We start from the raw sequence: 24373 nt of genomic DNA on the forward strand, positions 1-24373 counted from the left end.
CGCTCTGCCGCAGAGTTCCTGTGTGACCTTGGCAAGTCATGTGATGTCTCTGTGCCTCAATTCTCCATCTGTAAAATACCTCCTGGGGTGTAGTGAAGATAAATAAATTAAAGATTATGAGGTGCTCCAGTAAGAGGGGCCATATAGTTACCTAAGATAAATAGATGAGACTAGAGACTACAAGTGCTTGCAGTAAAGGAAATATGTTCTATGAAACTACATCAAAACTAAGGCATGTCTCCTGATATGTGAGTTTTATGCTTTATAACTTTTCAGGCATATTATAAACTGAGAGGTCAATATTATATTTCAGAGAGCTAAATATACTTGTAATAAAACGTACATATCTGACAAAACTACTGTTTGGAAGAGAATATGGTAGGTAACTGGTCTCTTTGAAACCCTTTCCTGTACCTGGGGGGAAACTTTGCTTAACAGAGTGATGTTTTCAGGAGTGCATGTGACATACTAATTTGAAAGCAGCACTTAGCAGTACTACTACTGGAGCAAACCAAGAGCTTCCTAATATGCAAGAATTTCTGGTATATTATCCCATGCTTTGTAATGAAAGCTCTAGTATTGGTTAGCTGCACTTTTTGGAATCCCCGTGTAACAAAGTTTACATTTCAGCCAACTCTTATTTCATGCTTCCTTCCCTCTGCAAGTTGCCCATAAACTTTGCTTTTATTTAAAGGAAGCTGGAATTGGCTGAGGAGACTTCAGCTGGAGAAAATCACTAATGTAGCAGCTCAAAGAAGAGGAATTGAGGTGGGGCTTCCCACAAGGCTAAGCTGGAGTGGGTGAGTACCCCATAATAGCATCTCATCTTTCCATAATCAGGATAGATACTCCCACAGATTCCCTCTTTCTCAGTGGTATAGACAGTTTAGTTTAGCAATTTGGTTAAACCACCACCAATAAAAATCTTCCCCTTCCAAAGTAAACATTAAAAGCTATTTAAAAAAAATCTAAGTTCAATAAAACTTCACGCCTAGGTGCTTGGCTTCCAAGCAGCCCTCCATCAGACCAACTTGCACCTTTCACTGGGGGTCCTTCTGCAAACATGAAACAGGAATGTGCTTGACCCAGGTTTGGTCTGACAGGGCTAGCATACTCTGTTATAGATCCCTTCTCAAATTGTACCAAAAAGGCACCAGCACAGTCTGCCATAGGACTGGCAAGAGCTGACAGTCCTGAATGGTGCTAAGATTAATTAAAATCAACTCTCCAAACTAGCTGGTAGGCAGAAGTTAAAAGTGAATACTGTTTCCCCTTGGAACCAGCTTCTAAGAGGTCATTATATATTTGTGCTAACTGATCATTTTAGACCTATAGATGATCTAGAAGTCAGACCTGAAATCTCCTCTCACTTACATTGGTTCTCATTTACATTAATATAAACCAGGAGTAATGCCACTGCAAAAAAACCCAAAAATGTTATATTGATGCAAAGCCAGTGTAAATGAGAGGAGACTCAAACCTTAAGAATTTATGGATTTGTTTTTTAAGCTTTCATTATCATTCATTGTACTTTTGGTCACAACACAGGGAAAATGAAGTTGTGAGTATTTATACTCAAGACTGGAGGACCCTGATAAGAGATATTTGTTCCGCTGATGGCATGACTTCTCAGCTGACAGTCAGGGTGACACAGGCTTTACAAACATATATAAAAAGCACTTGCCCACTTCATTACACTTTCCTGATGAAAGTCTTGAGGGAGGAAGATGATCTGGAATAGTTTTTCTACCTCAAAATAGAATATATTTTTAAAAAGATACTAAGTGAGAATGCTATATATAGGAAATTAAGAGTGGAATGGACCCAAAATAAAACAGAGCATGTTTTATTTGTGGTTGGTTGACTGGCATGTTTATGCAAACACAGCTTCTAAATTCCTAACAAAGTACTTCAAAAGACTGACTTGTTTTCATTGCCTTTATCAAAATACAACAAATTAAAATAATGAACAAACAAAAGTGTTCAGAAAAATTACTCACATAGCCTATTAAAGGACTTCAGGAAAGTTACTATATATGTGTGTCATAAAATCTTGTGATAAAGTGAGCAGGGAACATTGTCATATACCAAGGCAATAAGCTACTGATAGACAAGTTCAACATTTATCTGGACTTCTAAAACACCTGATTTATTCTGCTTTCTGCTTTTTCTTTGGCCTAGGTGCTACATGACCTTGAAGGCTAAATTCTACTACTGCTTATCACAGTGAGAAAGGCTGCCTAAAATTAGGCCTAGCACCATTAGTGAAATTGACAAAATAAGTTAAAAGAGATGCTTATAATGAACAACGGAGAAATGGAAGGCAATGTGACACAGTATTTCTCTTTTGGAAGCAGATGCATCTGAATTTGCACAAGAGAAGTTTTCTTTGCCAGGCAACAAAACCACTTCAATAGAATTTCAATATTACTGACTTTTTCATAGACTTCATCATAAGTGCGATAAACAGGGTGTGGTGATCAAATGTAGATAAAAAAATCACTATTTGCATTTAGTTAGCGTATGCAAGCTCTACTGAAACAAATAATCCCATAGCAAGTATTGAGCCTAACATATCTTGTGGAGCAAGGAACACATTAAACTAGGTCTCCTCTTCATGATCTGCTCAGTGCCTAGGGTTATTCCTCTCTGATTCGCATGGTGCATTTCCACTGGTGTTTTCCCATCAGTATCAATTAGAGCAGTGTAAAGGCTGCTCTTATGCCAGCTATCTATAGTCTCTATGGGATCATATGGCAATTGGCATGCTTCATTTCATCCTCTCTTATGCCATGGTATTGAGGGGCAGTTGATGTAGCAGGTGGCTTGATCCTTTGATGCCAGCAAAGAGCCCCTACACTGTTCAAATTCTCAGCTGGTCACATAGGGACAGATGCTTGAGTGGCCAGAAGTAAAGGGGAGAATATGGACCATTAGTGACAAGTACACCATATCAAGAATGTATCTAACCTTATCATAAATTTGATATCTCCAAAAGATGTATTGGAGCCAAGTCCTATGAAGTATTGCTGTTCACCTAAATGTTCCAAGGTTGGGTTTGTTTTTTTTAAATCTTGGGTGGGGAACAAAACAAAAAAATCCGACTAGACTAAGAATGGTTCTCACTTGTTACTGGAAAGCTAATTCTTTTTGACAATGGACATTAATGGCCCAGAGGTCCTGGAAATTACATAACTGCCTGTAGCGCTCACTAACCTCACCTGAAGATTCTTTTACATTATCCCCCTCAGTGTGTGCAAATGCACTAGTCATAGAAGACAAAAAGGAAGCAACTCTCAAGGCATTATTAGTATCAGTACCCAAAACACCAATAGGTAGAAGCCATTCTAAGGCACTTGTCTCAAAGGAGTCTATAACCATAAACCAGGCCCCCCGTATTATGGAAACTGAATGTTGTAGAAAAGGCATTGACATTTTGCTGATCCTGTTCCCTTCGCAGTTGATGGGAGATTTGCCATTGACTTCAATGGGACCAGCATTCAACTCTCTTACAGCAAGTTTAAAAATAAAGTGTCCTCTTGTCATAAACAGATAGCTAAGGGTTAATGTCTCTTTCACCTGGAAAGGGTTAACAAACAACACCTGACCAGAGGACCAATCAAGAAACAAGATTCTTTCAAATCTCAAGGGAGGGAAGCCTTTGTTTGTAGTTTGGGGTTTTTGCTTTGTGCTTCTCTCGGGGGGTCTGAGAGAGACCAGACGTTACTACAGGCTCTCTAAGCTTCTGTTCAAATAGTAAGTAAAAGCAGGCGGTTTAGGGTTTTTGATTGTTTTACTCTATTTGCAATTGTGGATCTGGCTGGTTAACTTTTATATGTGTAGTTGCTGGGAATATTTTGATTTGTGTTGGTACTGGGGGAAAGTTTCTTTCTGTGTCTATAAGATAGGACCCTGTAATATTTACATCTTGAAGTTACAGAGATAATTCGTTACTTTTTCCTTTCTTTTATTAAAAGATTTCTTTTTAGAGAACCTGATTGATTTTTTCAGTTGATTTTTTTTTTTTCTTTTTCCCTTGGTTTTATCCCAGGGGGGATTGGCGAATAACTCACCAGGACTGGTGGGGGAGATGGGAATTGGGGGAGAGGATAGAATCCTCCTCTGGTTTCCTGACTCTGTTGCCTTCTTTGGGGAGGGAAGGGACATGTGCTTCTCTGTATTATTGTGATAAGGGATTTGGGATCAGTATCTCTCAGAATAGGCCCAAGGGAGGAAAAAAGCTTGGGAGGGGGGAAGAAGGGGAAGGTTTATTTCTCCTTTTTTAAGACCCAAGGGATTGGTCGTCTGGGTCACCCAGGGAAGGTTGGGAATCAGAACGCCCCAAAACACTATTATTTTTGGGGTAACAGTATGCTAGCAAATCTAAGCTGGTAATTAAGCCTAGAGACTTTGTGCAGTACCCCAAATTGGCGACTCTAAAGTTTTACAGATTCATCGACCAGCATGGAATTATACCTTATGGTGACAAAGGTATGCTCTCTTTGTCTGGTAATGTCCTAGCCTGACGTAAAGGGTAAGCTATAAGTCCCAGATAACGTCAACATCCTGCCGGCTGACACCTAAGACCAGCGCATGCCAACCAAAACTGGGACAAAGCATAACTCAAAACATGCTCGGGAGATAATCGAAGGTCTTTGTGCTCTTTGTTTTTGAGGTTGCATGTTCACTCTGGGGACACTAAGAGGGCCAGACGTCAATCCAGGCTCTCCAAATCTTTCTACCCAGCCTCTCATGTTCCAAGAGTGTAAGTAACAGCCCAAGGCAAAGGTGGATTAGTTTTATGTTTATTTTCTCAACTTTCTGTAAATATACCTTTTTGCTGAGGATTTCTCTGTTTGCTATAACTTTCTTGAACCTAAGGCTAAGAGGGGTTCCTCTGGGCTATACAAATTGATTACCCTGGAAATAGTTCCAATCGTGATGTTACAAGTACTGATTTTTTACCTTTTTCTCTTAATAGAAGCTTCTTTTTTATAAACCTTGATTGATCTAGTTTCCTCGTTTAAAATCATTAAGGAATTGGGAACCTCACAGGACTGGTGGGGAAAGGAGGGAGGATGGTTTAATTTACCTGGTTTTAAAGATCCAAGGGGTTGGACTGTTATTTCACCAGGAACTGACTCGGTTGAAGTCCCCTCGTAAGGCCATACGGAGTTTTGGGGGGACAGGAAGTGCTCCAGACACTGACTTCTGGATGGTGGCAGTGTACCAGATCTAAGATAGTAATTAAGCTTAGAAGTGTCCATGCAGGTCTCCACATTTGTACCCTAAAGTTCAGAGTGGGGAAGGAACCTTGACACCTCTATATTATAAATCAACATTAAAATCTTGTTATCCAACTTGTAACCAGAACGCAGTGCAATGACTATACAGTATTAATCACAGATAGTCCCCTCAATATGCAAGCACTCTCAGATGTAGTACATATACACAAAAAACTAAAATGAAATTGCAGCCCTCTGAGTTGACAAAGATTCAGCTGGTGCAGATTAGGTTAAGATTGCCTGCACAAAGGGAAGGTAATTTTTCAAACTATGCAACAAGATCGACATTATACAACTCTTTTAAATGGTGACAATAATGTTTGTGCAATGTATTAGCAATAGAGAAGAGCAAGAGACAGGTAGTGTAGATCAATCTGGGGCTGACTGATACACAAAATATATTTGTACAGGCACACAGTACATGCGCAGAGTACATTTAGATATTTTCAACAATCGATTATGTCCACATCCTTTACTTCCATTCAGATTTATTATACCCTATTCCATTTGTTGGCACATGTGGCCATGCATTAATGACAACACAGCATTAATGAGGGCCTTTATTTGACCTAGCTGCAGTTTCTTACAGAGCCCGATGCAGGATACTCCTATCATGGTTAGGTCTAATTTATATGAGATGAATTACAGCTTATTCATCAGAGTCAGAGAAGTTATGCACTTATTATTCCAAGTTCCCCACTCACCCAGAAGTGTGATTGCAAAGCACATGCAGGGTGCTAAATCCTCAGATATTTACTCCTGGGGCAATTCTGCATTACTCTGTGTGTGCAGAATTCTTGTCATCCCCCCCGCCCCCCAGGAGCTTTCTTTGTTTTCCTGCAGAAGAATGACTTTCTGACAGGGAAGCAAAGGAAAGCTGCAAGAGCAGTCACGCACCACTCCCTAGCTGTGCAGGTACATCATTTCAAGCAGCCGGCAAATAGGTAAATCACTGCAGGGCAGGGGACACCCCAGCCAGTGGCTCCTACCCAGAGCTGTGAGGATCATATGCTAGTCCTGGCTGGGATGGAGGTGGGAGGGGATGGGACTTCCTCTTCTCCTGCAAGGAGTTACTGGGGCTGTGTCAGACTCACCCCCAGAAACCTCCCCCAGCTGCAGGAAGCTCAGCATCCTCTCTTGCTTTCTGCCCCCATTGCTCCTCAGCTGTGGGGAGAGGGGTCACTGCACAGGAAGCTGCTCCCTCATCCACCAAACCCCCATTCATCCAGACCTCCCATACCTAAACACACCTGCCAAGCCTTACCCTGTACACCCAGAACCCTGCTAGTCCTCCATACCCAAACCCCACCCCATTAAATTTCAACCCTTGCATCTGGAGCCCCCTGAACCCAGACCCCCTGCTTCCAAACCCCCACTTCTGCACCCAGACCACCACCCACTGAGGTCCCTGCACTCAAACCCCCACCTTGATGCTACACCTCCTGCACCACCCTGAGCTCCACATCCTGACCCCCACACCACTGACCCCCAACTAACTGCACCCAGACGCCCACCCCACAAAGCCCCACTCCCCCAGCACTCAGACCCCCTCCTGCTGAGACAGCCAGACCCCTCCGCTGAGCCCCAACCACCTTCACCTGGAAGCCCCTGCAGAGTCCCATTGTGCCTTCACCTGAAACACTCCCCCTTCCCATGAGCCTCTGTTCATTCAGATTCCCCCCTCCCGAGCTGCCTGCATCCTGATTGTCCCACACAGAATCCTCTCACCCCACTCCTAGACCCCTCCACACTTGGATCCTACCTCTGAGTGTGCTTGCCCCACACCTGGTGCACATAGGTGTGCACACGGGGTGTGCTGGGTGTGCCCAGGCACACCCTAGTGCCTGCAAGCCAGATCCAGCCCCTCAGGGCTTTGGATCTGGCCCACGGGATTTGCCCTTCTGTGGTGTTGCAGGCCCCACGCCGCTTTTAGAAGCGGCCAACACAGCACCACATCCCTGAGGCCCTGGGGAGTGCGGGGAGAAGGCTCAGTGCCTTGCTCCAGGCACTGCCCCTTGCAGCTCCTGTTTGCTGGGAATGGGGAACTGTGTTCAATGGGAGCTTTGGGGGAGGTCCCTGGAGGCATGGCAAGGAACACAGAGCCCTGTTCCTCCTTCTACCTCTGCCCAGGGACCACGCAGGGACATAGTGAGTAGCGCAATGTGGGACCAGGGCAGAAAGGCAGGCAAGGCACCGCTTCAGGTAAGTGGTGCCAGGCCGAGCCCAAACCCCTCCTGCACCTCACTGCTCAAGTCCCTGCCCTGAGCCCCCTGCCTGCACCTCACACCCCTCCTGTACCCGAACCCCCTGCCCTGAGCCCCCTGCCTGCACTCCGCACCCCTCCTGCACCCAAACCTCCTGCCACACCTCTCCTGCACCCAAACTCCATGCCGAGCCCCCTGCCTGCACCCCAACCCCCTGCCCTGAGCCCCCTACTGCACCCTGCACCCCAACTCCTTGTCCTGAACTCCCTGCCTGCACCCAAATCCTTGCCCTAAGCCCCCTGCCTGTGCCTCATATCCCAAACCCCTGCCCTGAGCCCCCTGCTGCACCCCACACATCCATGCACCCCAACTCCCTGCCCGGAGCCTCGGTGCACCCCGCACCCCTCCTGTAACCCAACCCCCTGCCCTAAACCCCCTGATGCACCCCTGCACCCCAACTCCCTGCCCTGAGCCCCCTACCACACCCCACATCCCTCCTGCACCCCAACCACCTACCCTGAAATCCCTCCTGCACTCTGCACCCCTCCTGCACCCCAACCCCCTGCCCTGAGCCCCATCATACATCCTGCACTCCTCCTCTGCCCCAATCTCTTGCCCTGAGCCCCTTCCTGCACACCTCACCCCCTCCCATACCCCGCACTCTCTTCCACATCCCAACCTTTATGATGTTTGCCTTTAAAAAAAAAAATTCCCTGGATGCACAGGCTAATGAAATGTGCTGTGCACGCCTATGCTGGTGCACCTCGCACAGAGGAGCAGAGTCCCAGGGTGTTTCTGGGGCTGGGGCAGGCCCAGGCCTTATGCTGTGTCACGATCGGTGCAGGTTCATCGCTGAGTCCATGTCCTGGGGGTGGGAAGGCAGTAGGGTGATCTCCCACCTTTGTACAGCCAGTGGCCTGTGCTCCCCACTGCCATGCTGGAGCCTCTGCATGTATTTATTAACAAATAAAACTTGCAGAATTTTAAAATATTGTATGCAGAATTTTTAATTTTTTGGTGCAGAATGCCCTCAGGAGTAGATATTAGAGAAATTCAGAAGGGTACACAGCAGTGGTTTCCCACTTAGCTACCTCTTTTCCCCATTTGCAGAAGAGGCAGCCTGCATTTGGTTGTTTAACCTTAAGGACCATTAGTTTTGAGGTTAATTTGATGTCATCTCTAGTTGAGTGCTGGCAGTCTCAAATATGTCAGTTTTGTTATGATCACACTGTAATCAGGTGGCACCACAACTTTGTCTTGTTGCTGCCAATAATTAGTTCAGATTTCTGGAAGCTGTTGTGAGATTGTGTCCCTTCTCTGTTTCTCATTTCAAAACCCACTGTGTGTAAGTTAGTACTGCATGCTGTCTCTTATACACACTAGATGTCACTACATGACCTGAAATATACTCAGGATTTTGATCTATTTCCTTGATGTTCTCAAACAAGAAATGCCACACAATAGAAAATAAATTATCTTGCCCCAAAAAACATGGTTCTACTTTTATCTGAATATGGGAAATGAATCCACAGCTAGAAATCACACTTTAATTTTAATAGTAGCACAATCCAGTCTTCTGTTTCTTACTGCTATCTTTCAATTCATTAGTTTCTCCGATTGAAGCTGCTACTCAACTCAAAGGAAACTTTTGCATCTTGATCTAGATTTTAGGTGCATCTTTTTATCCTGATGTTAGAGACTTAGTACCAATTCTGAGTTTTATCCAAGCTGCAGCAAGAGTAGCTGAAGATGGACCAAAAATGCCTTTGCAGTATCTTTATTCTCCACCAATCCTAGAAGCAGCCGGCCCAATCCCCAGCATGTTTTAGAGCAGAGGTTCTCAAACTGTGGTCTGAGGACCACCAGTGGTCTGCAAGCTCCATTCAGGTGGTCCACAAATAGTTCCCTCTAAGATGCATGCCTGATCAGCCGTACACGAAAGAATGAAGGGCCACCCACCTAATTAGTGGAGCCATGCAGCCGTGGCTCCACTAATTAGGTGCCTGTACCCTGGAGAAGATGCACATGTAAGGTGAGGTAGTGGCCTTGTGGGGAATAGCAGGGTAGGCGGGAGGGGGCAGTGGAGTGAGAAGAGGGGATGGGAGAATTTGGGATGTGCAGGGCTGTGGTGGCCAGAGAAAGAGGCGACTGTCCCAAGCTCCAGCACAGCGGCTGCTCAAGAGAGACAGCACTCCTTCTCAGCCTCAGCTCTGTGGCTGCTGTGACGCGAGAAACCCCTCCTTCCCAGGCCCAGTTCGGGGGCTGCCGCAGCAGGGGAGAGAGGGCACATCCATTGCATTAGAAAGGTAAGACTACTGCTATTAAAAACGAGGCGTGCTTTTATTTGTAGAACCAAAAAACATTATTAAGTTTTTTATACATAGTCCTTTTATCCAAAGCACTTTACAATAGTTAGTTAATGGTACAAACAACATTTGGAAAGATCATTAAGTGGTCTGCCAAACCCCTCAGCAATTTTCAAAAAAATTTTGAGAACCACTGTTTTAGAGCAATTTCAGCCCTTCTCTAATGTATGGACAGCACCACAGCCCCAAGGGGCTATTTCAACATCCACAGATTGCCAGTGCAGGAGGACACTCTGGCCGGGCCTTTACTCCCTCAACACCAATGTTTAGACTATGGGCATGGGAATGAGGACTCTGAGTTCTCTTCCTGTCACTTGCTGCGTGATAGTCACAGGGTCCACTTACACTTGGGGCACCTCCTGCTGGCTGCTCTGGGGATTAACTCCTTTCAGGTGCTGCACCCTCCTCTGCTGGTCTCTCCACCCTGTGGCCCTTCTCACTCCAAAGGTTCTGCTTCTGCTTCATAACTTGGCCCTCTGGCCATATCACTATAGTCCTCTCCTTCCAGGGTATCAGAGTTTTTAAGGGAAAACTGTCCCAGGCAGTCTGCCTTCCACTACCTGTTCTGAGCCACTTCCCCAGTGCCTGGTAGAGGAATCCAGGCCAGCACTCTACACCAAGTGCCAGCTCAGGGGTCCTCTAGTCAGCACCCAAGGCCTGTACCATCCTAGACCTTACTGCCTTTTCCCTGAGCCTTTCTGTACATTTTGGCTCCCCCCAGGTTTGCCAGCCCAAACTCTCTCATCCCAGGAAGTAGCTACAGGCTACTTGCCTCTGTAGCCCCAAACACACTTGCTACAGAGAAACTACTTTCCTGCAGCCCATAGCTGTGCTCATCTTCTGAGCTTTAAACAGGCCACTCCTGTTCCTGTCCAACTGAGCCTCATCTCTAATCAACCCTCACTCCTCCTCCAGGCGAAACCGTGGCAGTTAATTGGCCTGCCTACCTACCTACCTTAATCCCTTCAAGCTTTGTGTGGGGTGGTCATCACAGTGACCTTGAGTAAATGACCAACTTCCCTGAGCTGGAGTTTCAGCATCTGTATGATGAGGGTAATAATGAAGATGGTCAGAAAACTGAGTAAAAAATGTCCATTTTTAATGAAAAATGTTTCATAATTTTCTTCCAAATAGCTTCAGATGAGAATATGTTCCTATATTATAGAGTTGTTGGAAAAGCTTAATTTGTTTTTGGAAAAACGTTTTCAGATCCACAGGGGGAAGGAGATATATTAGCACATATCAAAACTTTTTTAAAAAAACTTTGATTTGATTTTTCTTCATCATCGAAGGCTCCTATTGTACTCAACTTGAACTTTATACTTTTCCCCATTTCTTAATTATACAAAAAACTGTCATTAAAATATTTAAAAGCTTTATGTGTCAAAAAACTACTCATAAAAATTACTGAACCAATTGTCCCTTTGTAAAAACAAACATAACCCTAAATACCACAATTCATATTTTGGCTGAAACAAATCATGGCAAGACTCAGCACAAAAGTAAATTAATGAATAAAGTGAATGAAAATAGACTGAAATGCCTCTCTCTAACTATATAGTGCTTACTACATTGAAGTCAAACAAGGAAAGCAACTGAGAATGAAAAGTGAAATGCTATAATGCAATAAGTTTGGAAACTGAGCACCAATGAAACTGCTGCAGGATAATTTGGTTAATATTTCACAGTTGGGTTATTTATTGATTAATCAGTACTTATAAGATGGGTTTCAAGCTAGATTTGTCACTAATGGAGATTCATGCAAGTACTCTAAATGAAAGTTTTAAGAAGGGGTCAATGTTTTGTTTTTGGTTCTTTCAGTTACTAGTTTACTCAAAGTAATTTATTTCTGGCATTTTTAATCCTCAAGTATAAGAACAGGGCTCTTTTGAGGTCTGACAATGATTCTCCTCTGCTTCATATTTTTAAATGAGCCTGGATCAGAGAACAGAGATTACCATTTTCATGCTTTTCTGCACATTAGTACTAAGCAACCACCTGTCACTGCACATATGGAAAGTCTGGCTCTCCTAGCACTGTAGAAGATTGTTTGATTGCAGAAGACAGATCACCTGCACTTCAATGTTCAAAGCTGCTCTATATTTGTTTTTCAAATCCAGCATATTTTAAAAGCTAAACCCAAAATAAGAATTAAAAAACTACAGAAATTCTACAGAGGTGAAATTGGAAAAGAGGAGACTAAGGGGGGATATGATAGAGGTATATAAAATCATGAGTGATGTGGAGAAAGTGGATAAGGAAAAGTTATTTACTTATTCCCATAATACAAGAACTAGGGGTCACCAAATGAAATTAATAGGCAGCAGGTTTAAAACAAATAAAAGGAAGTTCTTCTTCACGCAGCGCACAGTCAACTTGTGGAACTCCTTACCTGAGGAGGTTGTGAAGGCTAGGACTATAACAGCGTTTAAAAGAGAACTGGATAAATTCATGGTGGTTAAGTCCATAAATGGCTATTAGCCAGGATGGGTAAGGAATGGTGTCCCTAGCCTCTGTTTGTCAGAGGATGGAGATGGATGGCAGGAGAGAGATCACTTGATCATTGCCTGTTAGGTTCACTCCCTCTGGGGCACCTGGCATTGGCCACTGTCAGTAGACAGATACTGGGCTAGATGGACCTTTGGTCTGACCCGATATGGCTGTTCTTATGTACATCCTGCCTTAATTCAGGCATTAAATTACAATGTAAAATAAAATGCACAGAATATAGGATTTGTTGTTTGTTGATGGTAATAACTCTTTCTCTATTTTGCCACTTCACCATAGAAGAAAACCTTAGAAAAAAATTTTAATGTCAGAGGGCACAAAGTACAGGATTAGGAGTTATCTTATTTAGTTTCTCTTTCCACTTCTTTTGTGGACGTAGGTAAATCACAGTCTCGCTGTGCCTCAATGTCCCTATCTGTAAAATGGGGATAACAACATTACCTTCATCTCAATGTCATGGGATTAATTCATGACATTAAGTTCATCATTTGGAAAGTGCTATCTCAGTAGTTCCCAAACTGTGGTCATCCATGAAGCACTTGATAATGGTCCACAGGGTGGTGCCTTGGCATAGGGTTCTGGCTCTCCTAATTCCTGGCTACTAAATAGCATTTTTCAAAAAGTTAAAAGAACATTAAATACTTAAATACCAAATAATCCATTGCTCTCACTGCTGTGGAGATGTGATGCCATCTTGACTGGGAGTGCAGATGGTGCACACAGAGAATTACATACAGGACAGAGGATGGTCCACGAAACAATTTGTTATTAAGGGGCTCCACAAACCTTATCTAGAGGCCTGGTGGCATCAGCTGTTGAGATAAGAATCACATGGGGTTTTGGCTTCTCTTCTGAAGATTTTGTATCTCCCACAATATCCACTGGATAAAATAACCACCAGCCTTCATCACTGATTAGAATTAATATGGTGGTTTGTATCCAGCAGTGAAAACAAAATGACCTCATCCTATCCCATCTGATAATGTGAGAATGACATCAGAGCTCATCCAATTTGTGACTTTATATATAGATAGGTCTGATAGGGGCCCAGGGAAAGGACTAGCTACTCTTTAGGATTTCAGGAGAATCAACTGCCAGCAGCCTGCAATGTGTTTATACTTTTGTACAACAAACATATTTCCAAAGATTTCTAACTATAGATACTTTCATGGGACCTTAGCACTTTGCTGTTTAGAAGCAGCTGAGTGGAGCAAAGGAAGAGAGGTGGCTATTGCAAACACAAGCAGCCATACGGCACCTGCGTTTTCAGCTAATAAATGAGTCTGGTTAAAAGACCTGGCTGATTTTATACCCAAGCCATCAAATTAAACTGTCAAAATAAAGCACATATCTGGTCATTCTACTGCACCCAAAAAATGCTAAATGATCATGCATCCTGGTACCACAACACAACAGAAACTGCATGTGACATTTGGATCCATGTAAATAAAACACGTGTAGATACTCCTATTGTGCCAATATAATCCAGATCATGATGCATCTCAGCACAAGAGCACAGCAAACTCCCTGATCTGGCTTGTGCATCCTGATAAATCCAGCCAATTTTTGGCCTCAATCCTCCTAAATCTCTTGCATAAATAGAGAGGAAATGTAGATGCTCATCTTACACCCAAAAAAACAATACTGCCATCATTGCATCTCAGAACAAAAGTGCTGCAAAAAGCTAGATCCTATTTGTGTTTCAATCCGACAAATTCCACTGCTTGAATAGAGATGTTCACCCACTCCTGCTGCACATATAAATCCAGAGCTTGTGTCCCTATGCAACTGCGCCACAAAAGGTTAGCTCTAGCAATCAGATTTTCCCCGAACCTGACAAATGTTAGCCACACACTCAGAAATTGCACCATCAAAATAGAGACAAAGTATCACTGCTATTAGCTGCAGATACACTAAACTAAGACAGTAAAACTAAGGGAGGGGTGGGAAGACCAGGTGGGATGCAACCAAAAATGAGCTCGGCCCAGCAGGATACAGGTGCTAGTGTCGCGCTTTTAGAGTTGGTTTGTGCCAGGAAGCGCAGTGAGTGCTGGCTTTGAGGGGTGTGGCGGGGGGGGGACTCTTTCTGCTCTAACAAACTTCCCAGCTGTGTAGGAGGCAGTGCAGCAGCCAAGTCATCATTCCCGCTGGCCTGTCACATCCCCCACTACCCCCTCTGTGAGACTGACAGCCCTTTAAAACCAACAAATCTCCAGGTCATCAAATGACAGGGCGGGTGCCGGAGGGTGTTGTGACTCCAGCAGCTGCCCGCTTTTCCTGCCTGCAGCAGCCGGGCAGGGGCGCTCTCCCCTCGGAGCTGCCGGCAGCAGGAGCAGCGCACACCTCCCCCGGCAGTGGCTTCCCAGGCAGAGAAGTTCCCGCAGCCCCAGCCGAGCAGAAGGAGGCGGCTCCTGCGAGCTTGGTGGGGGGAGGAGAGCGCAGAACTCTCCCTGCCTGGAGCTGCCGCTGCCTGGACCTCACCCCGCACCCCAGCCAGCCGCTCGCTCCCTCCCTCCTGCTCTGCGGAGCCGGCGCCGCCGCTGCATGAGGCGCTCCGGGCTGGTCTTCGGGGCCACCTGTTCGGCTCTCCTCCAGCCCGCGCCCGCTCCCCCGGCCATGAACGCCTCGCTGGGCAATCAGACCGAGGCGGCGGGGCTCTTCTTCGCCAACAGCAGCGACTCCCTGGAGCGGGCCCTGCGCTGCTGCACCCAGGCCTCCGTGGTGACCGACAACGGCTTCGTGGTGACCGACCCGGACGAGAGGAGCGTCTACATTATGCGGGTGGTGCAGATCGCGGTCATGTGCGTCCTCTCGCTCACCGTGGTCTTCGGCATCTTCTTCCTGGGCTGCAACCTGCTCATCAAGTCCGAGGGGATGATCAACTTCTTGGTGAAGGACCGGAGACCCTCCAAAGAGGTGGAGGGGGTGGTGGTCGGGCCCTACTGACAGCCAGTGCCTCCCGCTGAGGAGCCGGCCAGGAAACAGGTGGCACTTGCCGCAGGCCCTCGCTGCTGCTGCAGCGGCCACGGGTGCCTTTTGTCCGAGCGGGGCAGCCCCACCCCGGGAAGGGGAGCGGAGGCGCCTCGGACCCGCTGCTGGCTTGCGGGCTTTGGCACTGCTTGCTGCCCGGGGACGCTCTGATGCCAGCCCCGGTTCTCCCGCGGCTCCGGAGCAGGGCGACTGGAGGGGACGGACACAGCCCCAGCAAGGCAGTAAGGGCGCGTCTGCCTCTTGTGTCTGTTACGCGGCCGGAGCGGAGCCTTCTGCAGCGCCTTGTATATAGTGATTGTGATGCACTTCGCTGCTTGGTTTAAAAACAGAGGGGTGGGAAGGAAATGCTGATTGTCAAATGTTAATTCCTGTTTTAGAGATTTTCTTTCCACGGATTTTCATACGTTTGATAACAGCCAGGACGCTGGCTCGGTGGGACGCGGGTTGGCAGTTCGTTGCCACTAAACAAACACCACTAACAACCACTATGTGAATGTTTGAAGTTGTCTTTCTACTGTAGCTCTTTTGGTAGCCTGGGTCCGAGTCCGTAGTGCGCTTGCGGGAGCCGGCGAGCCTGGAGGCTGAGCCCTCGCTTCTTGTTTATGAATTTCACGGTTTACACGGCGAAAAGCTCTCGGGCGGGAACTGTCTTGGTTTGATTTTTTTCTGATTTCATTTGCTTTAATAAATACATCTTAAACTTTTAGACTCTGGGGTCTCCATAGTCCTTTTGCGCTTCCACAAACAACGATGGAGTTAGCTGAAGGGGTCTGCAGGAAGGAATACAGCATCTGGTGTGCACTTTGATAGCTCTCTGCTCCTCAGCGGAAAAAAAAGGTTATAGAGGAGCGGGGGGGGGGGGATAAGACATTTTAGAAAACACAAGAAATTCTACTATTGCAACACCGCGGTAATCTAGAGACAACGCCATTTCCTTTGCAATTATATTTCTTTTTCAACCGTTTATGAGGTCAGTGGATTAAAACAATCCAACAAAACTGAGGTCAGTTTCAATCAAGTGTAATTTCAAGACTCGTCCTCAGGTGTTAGGAGGGAGCTGGGAGAAAGGATTCGCGTCTGCCACGCTATGATCCACCATGGAAAACATGTTACGCAGCTAATAAAAAGTGAGGAGTAGTGATCTGCTAGTAATCATCACTACTAGAACTATTTTTAGAAAGGGAACTTTCATGAAAAAAGTATCAACTGAATCGATGTCCGTGGCAAGTTGATTTAGCCTGAAATATATAACATGTCCAATACCTCCTCTTTGCAAGTCAGGAATCTTCCGTTTTATTCTGCCTTTTTTAAAATTCCTTTTTAGCAATAATGACAGATAAGGGCGATGAAGGCTTTGTGTGCCGAATACTAGCATACAATCTAAAAGTATGACCAGTACTTACCCCCGTTTCTAAATGCTGGAGTCGCGTCAAGAGCCGGAAATGTGCCTTGGTTCTTGACACATTGGTTCTAGCCTTGGTTCAGTGCTATAGCCCGAGTTTACGGCGTGTGTGTGTTTCCCCAGAATATTTTCAAAAAATTAGATAAAATCCTAACTGCAAAGTGCCTCATTGTGGTCACATTCCTTTAGGGTAAAAATTACACATTAAAAGGTTTTGAGTCTTCAGTGTATTTATTTTCTTTAAAGGGATAAGGGAACATCTTTCTATGTGGAGTTTTGCATGCCGGTTTATCAAATCCCTAAGGGCTTGGACTAGTTGCTAGTGGTAAATCAATACACCTGCATTTGCTCTAGAAGTAAAACTGGGGTAAATGCTCTCACTGATTGAAGGCATGCAAAAAGACTTCAGCAATCTGTCTGAAAGCCAATTCTCTGTCACTGATGTACAAAATATTTAAGCAAGACTTTGTTGACTGCTATTTTAAATTCCAACATGCAAGCAGACCATTTTAATTTTTTCTTAGACTTTTCTTTAAAAAGTTTTTAAAATGTTGCTTGATCCGTCAAGGGCTCATCAAAAAGAAATCTGATCTGACCAGGTCTTTTGTCTCAATCAAGTTATTAAAAAGTTCCTGCTTCAGTTGATCAAGGTAACATTTATTAAATACAAAATGCACAATCAAGTTAAGAGAGGATGGAATTGAGCAGGCTCTGAGACTATAGTTCCATTATGAATAATATACTAATAAATATTTAAGCAAGAAACAGAATTTAAACAGTTCAACTCAAACCACAAGCAGAAAATTCCCTGCAGCTCAACCATGCACTCATTCTTTCACTGCACCTAAAGGAAAGACAAGGAACAGATCTGCCTGCTTCCTCTGGAATAAATATGCTGTGGAATTTGTTATTGAATCAAAGTAAAGTCATGTTACTGAGATATCTTTCAAATGAGACATTGGCAAGAACTTTAGTCACAACTCAATCTTTTCCTTAATTCATCTTTCTTTTTTGTAGCTGGCAATGCAGTTGGCTGACAGAAGCAAGAACTCTGAATGTATAAAGTTTACTCATTTGAAACATCACATCTAGACAGTGTTCCCAATAGCCTGAGTTGCAAATGGTACAGTAGAATCATGAAACATCTGGGATGTGGCCCCATTCAACTGTGTTTATGATGCATAAACACTTTAAGAGTAACATACTATTGACTAATCTCTTCCAGAAGCCACAATATTTCCACCATTGGAAATCTAAAGGATGAAAAACCTCTATTCTCGTAACAAAACAAAACATCAGCAGTAGATGATTTACTGATCAATTGGACAGAATACCAGAAACCTGGCTCCAGCCCAACCAGTGGATCTCTTATAAAAAAAAAAAAAAAAAAAACAACCCAGCTCTAACAAAATGTTTGTGACTGGTACATGACTTCTTCTTAAGCTCTTTATAATGACCATTTCAATTTGAAAATTGTGTTTGAAAGAATTTTTTGTTCAAAGTTTCTTGCCTAAATTCTTCCCTAGTATTAATCCCAGCTGCCACCTACCCCTTTCTGGGGCAGAAACCCAGAGGACTTTGCATATTGTAAATGCACAGAATATCCCACTATTGTTTATGCTTCTTAAGTATCAATGGCCAGACAGAAGGAAAAGGAAACTGATGGGAAATATGTCTCTGAACCAGACACAAATAATTGTCCCCCAAACTAATTTATGCCGAGATTCTGATAACTACAGTCACCTCCATTCTTCTACTATGGAGGAAATCATTTATTTCCCAACTCATACTTATCTTCTAGACCATTGCTAAACACACATGGGCACCAGCAGTTCTTGAGACTGATGGGCAGTCAGCTGTGTGAAGATGGTACATAGTTTCTTTAGACCATGAGACACCTCAGTCTAGTGCAGGTTTCAGGAGAGCATTTAGAAATCTCTCATTCATAAAGGTACCCCTTTGTGATTTCAAACAAGCAACAAAATGTGAACTCAAAGAACACACCTATAAGAAAATATTATGGGTTATGGAAAAGTAACTAGTTGGAATACCACATGATATAATAATATCAGCACTATATCAGATGATTTCCCTGATACTTACATTGCCTACCTGCATCGTTAATGTTTTCTGGAATGCTAATTTATTTGACAATAAAATTCGTTTAAGATTTCAAAAGAGTTTTGTGACAATTCAGTTATAAGATTATCTCAAGAGCATACACACACTTTCTGTCTTGTTGCTTTAATGGCAGCAAAATACTTTAACCCCCAAACTCTAGGTTAATCTTGCCCCTTTCATTTTCCAATACATGAAGCTCTTGGAGAAAGAAAGAACTATTAGCACTTAGTGAAACAAAATTTATAATCAACACCAGAATAAAGACCCTGGAAGGAAATTTTCTATTATACGTAAAAAATGCTGGTCCCATTGATGTTCGTTCAGTGACTTTAATGGAGCCAAGGATTTTATTCTAGGACTTCAATCTGGGTGCCTGTTTTCAGTTGTTTCACAGAGCACAATCCCAAAGAATTCAGAGTTACAGGAGTGTGCAGGAGAATTGGAATTTTATTCCACTCCACATTCAGATAATTTGCCATCTCCTGAATTTGAGATATATCTATATCTACTTTGCTTTGTTTAAAAGAAGGGTAAAGTCAATGGAGTTGTACAGGAGTAACGGAGAGGAATTTGTCTTTATTTTTTACATTTGCTTCACGTGTGCAAAACAAGCTAGAACAGAAAATAGATTCCTTATGTATGTAATTCCTTCAGTTCTGTGGTAAAACAGAGCCCTTAGAAAACCTATACAAATTCCATTATGTCCCCTTCCTCCCTATCAACTACCAGCACATTTCTCTTTTGTGTCTCACTTGGCTTTTGCATCTGTCCTTGCAGCTGGCTATGGAATGCTGGTTTTGAAACACTACTGAATCATTACAGATTTCACCCTTTCTCTAAAAGCTGGTTACAATGTGTGATGAGCCCTCAACACAAGAATCAAACACTGAAACATTTTGCACAGTGTGTTAAATGGGTACACTTATTATGATAGCTCCAGCAACTGCAATTGCTTTTAGATATACCTATTTAAATGTTCTCAGGCTAAATTTGTCTAGATGGCTGTGCAATTTTAATTTTATGCTCACCATATTATAGGGCAATAATAAAAAAACGAAAACTGTAAGTATCTACAAAATGTATGCTGCTTCTGGTAAAATACATGCAAGCACCGGGTTTTGTTATGCATTTAGGCAAAATTCCCATTGATTCCAAAAGGAGATTAGCCTGAATAAGGAGTGTAGGATCCTTAGCGTTGTCTATTTGTAGTTAATAAACCAGGGTTTATTGTGAGTGACAAGCTCTGCTAAATTATAAAGACTATGTGTACTATCATATTTATCACTTACAGTGATCATATACTCATAGATCATTTAATATATCCAATATATTGAGTACTTTTTTATTGGATTGGAGAGCTTTAACCAATCATAATGAAATGGTTTCTCCTAATAAAATATTTATGTTATGTAAGTATAGAGAACACATTTTAGTATTGATCTTTAGTTGAGAAAATTTTAAAACACTGAGTTTGAGACCACAGTATCTATCATGAATCATTAAAGAACATCTCTCTCTCTCTCTTTGTGGGGAGTGGGGGATGGCATGCATAAACAGATTTTGCTGAATGAAAGATCCATTGATTTCAGCACACCATGACTCCAGGTGACTAGTATAGTTAAAGAAGCCGCAAGGAACATCACGTGTCTCAATTATTTTGTATTCAAGAGCAATGGTGACCTCTCCACAATTGAGGTTTAGACCTGCTGTCCACTAGAAACCTAATTTCCCCACTGGTCACTTCAAAAATATCCTCAAACAAGATCTATTCCTCTTTATACCTTCATATGTGGCCAGTGGCTGGCAGCCCTTTTTTTGAGGGGGTGGAGGTATAAGTATTTTTGATAATTCTGCTTCTCCTGATTTCCACTGCATTAGGGCGCTTCCTCAGTTGCTCCCCTGGTACCAGTACCCTGAAGCTGCTGTAGTCACTGCAACTTTAAACACAGCCCCCTCTGTGGGAAAAAAGGAAAAGAACAGCTGCAGAAGTTCAGACCTTACCCCCACCTCTCCTCTGGCCCACCAATGCCCAACTTCCCTGTGTGCTGGTGTGCAAAGAGCTGGGCTCCATGCCTTAGTGAACATCCTTTGCACAATCCTCTGAAATTCTGCCCCTTTCCCCTTTCTGTATTAGAACTGCACCAGCTGGAAAGACTTCAACATGAGGAAAGATTGAAAAGAATGGGATAGTTTCATTTGGAAAGGAAATTAATGAGAAGGGACATAGAAGCATCTAAAACAATGAATGTTAGAAAGAGGGTAAGTCAAGTGCTCCTGTTTATCCTTTTCATAATACATGGAGAAGGGGCCATTTAATGAAATTGAAATGCAGCAATTTTAAACCAGATAAAAGAAATCCTTTTGATACATTCAGTGCATGATTGGTCTGTGGAACTCATTGCCACAAAGTACCAATGAGCCAAAGATCTTAGTAAGATTTTTAAAAGGAATAGAGATTTCATAGAGGTATTGAGAACAGACGAGGTAAAATGTTTGTATAAAGGATATAAATCCTGATGCTCCAGGGTATAATCCAACTACCAGTTGATAGTGGTGAGGAAGCAACTTCCTCTCTGAGCAAATTACTCCATAACTGTTCACTATGGGATTTCTTGCTCTTTCCTTTGAAGCATTTGACACTGGCACTATGGGAGACAGGATACTAGACGAGATAGACCCAATGCAGTAATTCTTATGCTTATAGGATATAATAATAAAAATTGAAAATAGCAAAGTCCCCTGCCATTCCCCTGGTGTAGAAGCCCTCATACAGTATTTCTAGGGCAAAGAGTCACTGAAGACTTTGTGCTTTTTGAACACTTTGCAGTGCCATTTGAGCAGTGTAGATGCTGCATCACCTCTTTGTGTAATGCTCCTTTACATGGAAAACACTAGCTTTGAATCTTCCCATTATCCACTGCAGATTTTTACTCTAATTTAATCCCAACGGAATGATGCATTTACACTGTGTGCTCCAGATCCTCTTCCTACTGCCAATTTCCCTTATCCCACTCTCTCTACTGTCCTGCCTTCCTACTCTGCCAAGCCCTTGCCTTCATAACTGTCTGAAATTCTCCCTCTCCACATCTGCTAACCCATCAACACATATTCTTTGCCATATGCACACTGTCAATCTGCCTGGGCCTCTACTGCCATGCCTCAATTTCTGCTTCAGCCTTGCCTTCCACTTCAAACTCAGTCTCTACTCTCCACTTTCCCCATAGCAACTGTATCACCACAAATGTACCCTTGTCTCTGCTCCAAAGTCCTTCCTCTATAATTGAGACTTGTATTATGGTAGTACCCAAGGATGCCAATTAGGGTTGGGGACCCATTATGCTATTATTACTAGCAGACCTCACTACCAATAGTAGGGCCTAGGGCACGGGTGGCAAACCTGTGGCTCTGGAGTCACATGCGGCTCTTCAGAAGTTAATATGCTGCTCCTTGTATAGATACCGACTCTGGGGCTGGAGCTACAGGCACCAACTTCCCAATGTGCCAGGGAGTGCTCACTGCTCAACCCCTGGCTCTGCCACCGGCCCTGCCCCCACTCCACCACTTCCCACCCCCTCCCCTGAGCCTGCTTCACCCTCACTCCTCCCCGAGCCTTCTGCACATGGTGAAACAGCTGATCAGGTAGTGTGGGGAGAGAGCGGGAGGTGCCAGTGGGCAGGAGGCACTGGGAGCAGGGGAGGGGAGAAGGGAGGGTGGAGCTGATGAGAGGCTTCTGACGTATTACTGTGGCTCTTTGGCAGTGTACATTGGTAAATTCTGGCTCCTTCTCAGGCTCAGGTTGGCCTCTCCTGGCCTAGAGGCTTCATTTAGGATTGGGGACCCATCATGTTCAGCTTTGTGCAAAGATATAGTCCCCTTCCTGAACAACATGCAATCTAAATAGACAAAACAGACAAAGGTGGATGGGGAAACAGAGGCGAAGAGAATTAAAGTGACTTGCCCAAGGTCAAACAGCAGGTCAACAGCAGAGCCAAGTAAAGCATCCCAATCCAGTATTGTATCCCTGCATCCCTCCAACTCTTGGGGTAGGCCTACACTTATGGCAGTGTGTAGAGTACAGACACTGCACCAGGGCCGCCCAGAGTGGGGGGCAAGTGGGGCAATTTGCCCCAGGCCCCAGGCTCCACAGGGGCCCCCAAGAGAACCGGTGAGGCTCCTGCCCCAACCCGACCCCACCTCTGCCCCTCTCCCGGAACCTCAGCGCATGCAGGAGCGTCCCTGAACAGTGGTGCAGCATGGCTCCAGTGGGGCTTCTGAGCTCCTCCCCGCTCAGAGCCGCGTGGTCAGGGGGCAAGACTGCGACCTCAGGCTACACTGGAGCTCACAGCCCCGTCCCCTGACCACGCGACTCTGAGCGGGGAGGAGCTCAGGAGCCCCGCCGGAGCCATGCTGCACCGCTGTTTAGGGACACTCCTGGATACGACGTGCTGAGACTCCAGGTGAGGGGGGAGCCAGGGGTAAGGGGCCAGGGGGAGGGGTTGGATAAGGGGCAGGGAGTCCTGGGGACAGTCAGGGCACAGGGAGGGGGCAGAGGTTGGGGGGGCGGTCAGGGGACAGGGAATTGGGGGGTTGGATCATGGGCATTCTGGGAATCTATCAAGACTCAGCGGGGGGGCGGTGGATAGGGATTGGGGCACTCAGGGGACAGGGAGCAGGGGTGGGGTCCCAGGGTGGTGGTGAGGGGTCTCTGGGGGTCGGTGAGGGAGCAAGGAGCAGGATGGGTCGGGGATTCTGAGGGGAGCAGGCAGTTGGGGGGAAGGAAGTGGGGGGATCAGATAGGGGGCAGGGCCAGGCTGTTTGGGGGGCACAGCCTTCCCTACCCTAAAGTTCATTCAGCAGTTTGAGGCTTGCAGAAGAGCCAAGCTGTTAGATTTTCCATTTGGGCTACCATCCCTTTCACTTCTCAAATGCCAAATTATAGTCTATATTTAATTTCAGTGCCATAGGGAGATTCATGTCAGGAGAGGGTAGCTTCATTTAAAATTAGTCACTAGGGGAGGGATCACATGAGAAGAGCAATATCCTACACCACGTACCTCCTTCCCGACCTTACCAAGGGAGACCGCCCACTGCATTCCCTGAGGCTTCAGAAGGGTTAATTCAGTGGTTCTCAAAATTTTGTCCTGGTGACCCCTTTCACATAGCAAACCTTTGAGTGCCCCCCCTCATAAATTGAAAACACTTTTTTATATATTTAACACTATTATAAATGCTGGAGGCAAAGCGGAGTTTGAGGTGGAGGCTGACAGTTTGTGACACTCAGTAATAACCTTGTGACCCCCTGATGGGTCGTCACCCCCCAGTTTGAGAACCCCTGGGTTAATTTAATTTTAGCAACCTGTGTCCATTCACATGCATGTGCTATTTTGAGCATTTCAGTTTTCACAATATAGGCTCATCCCAGATTCTGGAACAAGCTCAAATGCTCAGTTCGTGGAGTATGTACATAAGCTATACTAAAGACAAACCCACAGTAAC

The 24373-nt window shown here is 44.6% G+C and overlaps 1 protein-coding gene across 1 annotated transcript; it reads left to right on the forward strand.

Moving 5' to 3' along the window:
* Positions 1-14790: 14790 nt before the first annotated feature.
* Positions 14791-16062, forward strand: RPRM (reprimo, TP53 dependent G2 arrest mediator homolog). The gene has a single exon (XM_032768502.2). It carries the CDS (start codon positions 14908-14910, stop codon positions 15307-15309), a length of 402 nt encoding a protein of 133 aa, XP_032624393.1. The 5' UTR covers positions 14791-14907; the 3' UTR covers positions 15310-16062.
* Positions 16063-24373: the final 8311 nt, after the last annotated feature.

The sequence above is a fragment of the Chelonoidis abingdonii genome, chromosome 10 (genome assembly GCF_003597395.2).
Source record: "Chelonoidis abingdonii isolate Lonesome George chromosome 10, CheloAbing_2.0, whole genome shotgun sequence".
NCBI classification, from domain to species: Eukaryota; Metazoa; Chordata; order Testudines; family Testudinidae; genus Chelonoidis; species Chelonoidis abingdonii.